This window comes from Diabrotica undecimpunctata, chromosome 6 (assembly GCF_040954645.1).
Source record: "Diabrotica undecimpunctata isolate CICGRU chromosome 6, icDiaUnde3, whole genome shotgun sequence".
Lineage (NCBI taxonomy): Eukaryota > Metazoa > Arthropoda > Insecta > Coleoptera > Chrysomelidae > Diabrotica > Diabrotica undecimpunctata.
The window spans coordinates 135,940,629-135,946,628 of NC_092808.1; the positions used below are offsets into that span (position 1 = coordinate 135,940,629).

The 6,000-nt window shown below is 33.0% G+C and overlaps 1 protein-coding gene across 1 annotated transcript in view; it reads right to left on the minus strand.

The window, feature by feature from the left end:
* The window catches only part of Ttc30 (tetratricopeptide repeat domain 30), a 34,854-nt gene extending 29,591 nt beyond the window's left edge, over nt 1-5,263 (minus strand). The window contains exons 1-2 of the mRNA XM_072533813.1: nt 5,182-5,263; nt 4,901-5,108 (exon numbers count right to left, since the gene is read on the minus strand). Coding sequence (XP_072389914.1) covers nt 4,901-5,108; nt 5,182-5,238 — 265 coding nt within the window. The 5' untranslated portion in view covers nt 5,239-5,263. The remainder of the gene's footprint in view (nt 1-4,900; nt 5,109-5,181) is intronic.
* Nucleotides 5,264-6,000: the final 737 nt, after the last annotated feature.

Here is a 6,000-nt window from a genome sequence, read left to right on the forward strand (position 1 = left end):
ACTAGACTGCATTCAAACACTATTCGCCTTCTTAGTTTTTCCAATGAAGCAGGAATGGGTCTTAAAAAAGGTACTTTTTAAATAAAACCTCTTCTTCCAATCCAGTGCCTATGAAATCGTTCATTAAGGTACCGTCTTTCGTTTACGCTATAATGCACCGTCTTGTTGGAAGTAGTCCCTGTTATCATTTTTGATTATATCTGTCAAAATGGGATCAACTGTGTCCTCTAATAATTCTAGATATGCTTTTACGTTCAAACTTTTTTGCCAAAAGAATGGTGCACCAATATAATCCTTATACGTTTAATTTCAATCGCTGATGGGTATGTATTTCGTGGAAAACTTTAGGATTTTTATCATCCTAATAATGGCAATTGTGTCGTTTTACACTAGTAAAAAAAAACGCTCATCCTAAAAACCAATATTAAATAGAAAGTTTGGATTACTATTTATTTTCTCAGTCATGATCTTACAAAACTGTAGCCTCCAGATTATTGAGCTATTTCTTTAGTTCTTGAAGTAGGTTTCAAATTACCATGACCCAAGAGTTGCTACTTTTACCGCTGGTGTTTTCGAAATCATATTTTTCTCACTGTTTTTATCAGCTACTGATTCTGTTTTGTGAAATATTTTAATTAGTTTTGTAGCATTTGTATTTTCTTTCGTATGTATTAAAAATCACCCTGTATGTATTAAAACACTGAAGAATATTTTCAATGTATTTCTATTTCCTATCGTATATGTTAAAACACCGAAAAAGTATTTTCAATCCTTTTGTATCGCTAGAATACATAATAAACCCATGTTAAAGTTTGTTTATATATCACAGATGCGTATTTCCTTGGTATGTCTTTGATCGTGAAACCGCTTTAGGATATTTTGCGCGTCAAATAAACAGAATATTTTCGTTTATGCTTGTTTTTATCGAGTTGGGCGAATGATGTCACTGTACAATGGATCGCCGAAGTGGTCACTTCATTTTTCAGTCCGGATTTAGTTTCAAATTCGTTATTGTTTTTCGTTTTTCCTTTTTTGTCATGGAAATATAGTATAAAGTGACAGTAGCAGTTCAATATGTAGTTACAGCTGGAGATTGGAAAAAGATTTTAAAGAGAGAAGACGCGCCGTGGATGGCTTGAAGGAACCGGCAAATAGAAGTAAAATAGACATTTTTGATCAATAATTTCTTTCATGCCACGTTAAGAAATTGTAACAAGTAAAATTATAAATATTAGGGAGTGGCTAACTGTTATATTAATTATTCTTATAAAGTTTTTACAAAATTTACTAAATGTCGCCAATTGAAGTTCTTATAGTGTTCCCAACGTCTAGAGTTGTAAACCGATAGCAAAATTGTAAGTTGTTTTTGTTATTTTGTTATTATTATTTATATTTGTAACTGTTTATGGTGAGATAATAATAAATATGTAATGTTTCTCCCTAAACCAATAGTATTATTTCCTTTAAAAAGATTCTAACCCCTTTTTGCATTTTTTAGTAAAGAAAAGCTTATCTTTCCACCCAGCAGGAAGATTCTTGTAAGCGGCGTCCATTTTAAATAGCTTAGGAACCTTCTGCTGTTGTTTTGTCCAGGAAATCTATGTAAGTATCCTTTTTGATTCACTTTTTGTGGTTACCCCATTCCAGTCTCTTTGTTTCATTCACTTTCTCACGACCCAGCTCTCCAAACAAACCAAAAGTAGCCGTTCGCAAAAGTTCCGGTTTGTTTTGCTTACCCTATCCCCATCCCAGCAATTTCTGTCCCCAATTTTCAACCCCCTATAAGTAATCCCAATGTGGTAGGCAATATAACCGCGACAGTTTTAGTACGTATTAGTGATAAAGTTGATTAAATAATTTAGCTGTTCTCCTTGCAAACATTCCATTTTAACAAAATATGGAAATAATTTTAACGCGTTCTGCGATAAAATATAACATTTCAACGTATTTAAAAAATATTTGATATTAATTCACTAAGAATTTTTGCCGTGGCAGAACGACAAGTGTAAATCAAATTGTAGATTCCCTTGTCGACTAATTCATCAATCTGTCTGCTTTGCAATTTGTATAAAGCGCAGTGACAAAAATTTGAATTTAATTTCGCCAAGTAGGAAATCTTAGAATTTTTAATGTTAAAAATAATAATTTAATACCACTGTGAAACGTCATCAGCAAACAGTTCAAATAATAATTAAATTTCCAAAATTTTTTTGCCAAAAAAATTTTGTCATTAACACTAGTAAAACATAGGTGATACGTTTAGTTTTTGAGGGGTGTAACACTTTTATAAGAAGTCAATACTTTTTCACAAGAACACGTTATTATGAAAAGAAAAATCATGGATGTCTGAATTCTCCAGCGAAATATATGTCGAATGATCTGCCAGACATGGTTTATTCCCTATTTATAATTATGCGTTTGTGGTACCGGAAGGAAGGGGGTGACAAATGGCAGGCGTCTATATCTTTAAAAGATAATAAAAGAGAATTGAATGAATATTTCAAAAGGTTAGGGTGGACTATTTTGAGTGGTCAACCCTGTATATAAGGAAGAAATTAAAATGCTAAGAATATAGTTGTATGTTGGATGGAGACGTGACCTGGTATATATGACGTGATATTCAGCTTTGACGTAATGATGCAGCTCATAAGAATAGAAAATACGTCAGAGGTCAGCCCTTATTTTGATAAATACTACAGAATTTTATGCGGTGATCTTTGTAAGATGGCTCTTCACATGACAATAAAAGACACCATGAGACTGGCACAATAAAATAAGAATGACAAACGCAGGTAATTCCTCTCTTCGAATTTTGAAAAGGAAAATAGGTTAAAGTATTTAAAGACTGCCTCAGGTAGGTACCTAGAGGAAAACTAAAAGTAATTTTGAACTTTAAGAGTTGATAGGAGTGGTAAACAAAGCTGTGTCTGTAAAGCCGAGAAGACTGAAGTGGATTGGATAGTTAAAACAAAAATTCCGGAGAGGCATCAAAGTAAAATTTTGTACGAAAAAGTGGAAGGGACTAATAGAGAAAATAGAGACGAACCAGGACGTAGATGAGAGTTTGAAAGCAATTCAGATCAGTTTGAGGAACAAAACTATATAGGTTGTAGCACCGTGAATCTAGGGATGATGATAAATTCTCTACAGCAGTTAGTTTTAGACTTTTGAGAACCTGTGAAAAAGGAGAGATGGGGATTGTAATTTAACACTGAGTGGGAAGATAGGAATTTTTGGTTGGATAAGCTGAAGCAAGTGATAGGAGGCATTCGTGCTGGGACAAGGGAAAGAGCATTGGATAGAGCAATTGATTCAAATTTCTACAATCAGTATAGAGATTTAATTGGACTCGGTGTTGACATGGGTTATATGAGCGATGAAGTGTATTTTAATGATATATTATAATGTGGATATTTAAAAATGTGTGATTTGTGCCCACCTACAACAAGTCTACAATGCGCAACTGAGAAGTAGAATTCAACGAGCAAGTGAAAATTTGCAAGAGTTTGATGTTGCTCGTATAGTACGGTTAGCTTATCTAAAGGCACCAGACAGCATTTTGGAAGAAATTGATGTAGATATCTTCGTCAATGGGTTAAAAAACAATGGATTACAGAAAGCTTTACGACTAGCAAGACCGAAAGTTCTAGATGAAGCGCTTGATATTGCTGTGAAATATGAAACAGCTAGTCAAACTTCACAGACCCATCAAGTAAAAACCATCGAGGAAGGCGACGAACCAAACGATGAACGTCTGGAAGAAATGGTACGAAAAGCAGTTCGTAACACGATGCCGAAGAGACGCGAGCTCAGATGTTGGAATTGTGGGGACGTAGGTCACATTCGCCGTAATTGCAAGAAAATGATACAAAAGTCGGAAAACTAGAACGGGTCGACACCAAGAGGCAACTACCGACCTCGAGAAACACAACCCCCTCGAGATTTTGATACATATAGGTGTAACAAGAACTATTGCACGTCCAGAAGTAGTACGAGGCCATCTTAAATTATCGCCTGCAACAGTAAAGCTTAGAACAGCAATTGGTGAGATAATTAATACATATGGCGAGGCTAATATGTCAGTATCCATTGGCCAGACCACAGTGAAACTCGATGAATACAGAATGAAGTGGTACGGAAAAAGTAGATTGAAAAGGGAAGAACTATTGAAACTTGTGAGAGGTTTGAGGTTTGGGCTGGAGGGAACTAGTTATATACGCAACTCAGGCATGGAAGTATAGATATAATCTCGTGTTGGAATATAACTATTAGCCTCATAACATGCGAATATGTAAAATTTAATTTAATTTTTTGAAATGTAATTTATATTACAATTGTAAGTATTATCAATTAATGATGACCTTTTCCTCTTTATTAAATCGATTAATACTTCATACTCTTATCATTACGTGTTCTTGTGTCTGGACTAATCATAATACCAGGTATGTAATATTACAATTATCTTATTTAAACGATCGCTTCGGGATATATTTTCATTACTGATAACTTTAGAATGATATTTTTGTTAATTATTGTTAATTTTATTGTTATTTATAACAAAAAAAAATGTTGTTTTATATTCTGGCCAAACCTCCAGATGACCAATGGTCATGGGGGAATAAATGTTTGCTTTATTAGGGAAGATATTACTTTAGGCAAAAAACGTTTCTGAATCTGAAATCTAAATTAAAAAAAAATTAAATTATGTGAATAGATTACCTGTTGTATACGCATTAGAATGAATACCTATACAACACATAATGATATTATGTATCATCAGTCACTGCTGATGTAACGTATATTGCCTACTTTTGTGATGACCAATTTATATTAAAGTTGAAATATTGATGAATTTTGTAATTTAAGAAAAGAATATTTGCAACAATAAAAGATGCGTTACCTTGATAAAGAGCTTGAGCATGGTATAATTTGTAATCATCATTATCAGGATATAAATTTGTGAGTTTCTCATAATAATTTGCTGCCTTCACAAAATCCTGAATATAAAAATAACAATAAGCTAGAAGGGACAGTCCTGCCCTGGTCGAATTAGACTCTGCTATTCCGTGCAGTATTTTAATAGCTTCAACGAACTTATTTTCTTTAATCTAAAATAAAGAACAAAAACAGAGTTTCGATTGAAACATGTTTTACAAAATGTTTATAAAATTGTCTGCTTACCAATGTGTAAATGGTTCTTGTAAAATCGCCGTCATTGATGATGTTTGCGGAATACATTTTGGTTTACAATGGGGTATTTGTTTGTGTTGAAGCAGTTGTTATGGAAACGGTATCACGGAGCTCGAATTATATTTGAAGGTTTTGGATATTTTAATGCATCTCATATAGACATGCAAAATATACAAGTCTTTAATTTATTACAGTAGGTATGTTCTCAGGTAAATTAAAAATTCCTTCAGTAAGTATAAATATATTTATAATCTACAAAAAAAAATTATTTTCCAAAAAGGACATTTGATGGTGATTTAAAAATACAAAACCGTTCATGGATTATGAAGAAGTCAAGTACATTGGAATCAGACAAAGAGGCACAAGTAAACTCTTCGTAGAAACTCACAAGGAAGTGATTTGGCGGGCCCCAAAAATATAACTTTGACCTATAACCCGTTGGCTACCGAGCAAATTTGGTACCAAAATGTTCGTAATAATAAACTGCATAACTTTTCTTAATACGTTTTTTGGATTGGGTTTGGGTAACATGTAAATAAACAAGAAAAAAACCAAAAATTTTGATTTTATAATTTTAATAAAATTTTATATTTAACTCACAACATCTCGGCTCCGTTTAGATATTTCTATCTATTTTTTTGACACAACAAAATGCCGATTTTTTTTAAAAAATCCTATGTTTTTCGTCGATTATTTTTCCTAATTAAAAATTTGTGTTACAAACACAAAAAATAGTAGGACGTCTATTAAGTACTAATCCAGTTCACCACCACCCACTAAAAAAATGAAGAAAGAGTTAAAACCTCTAGA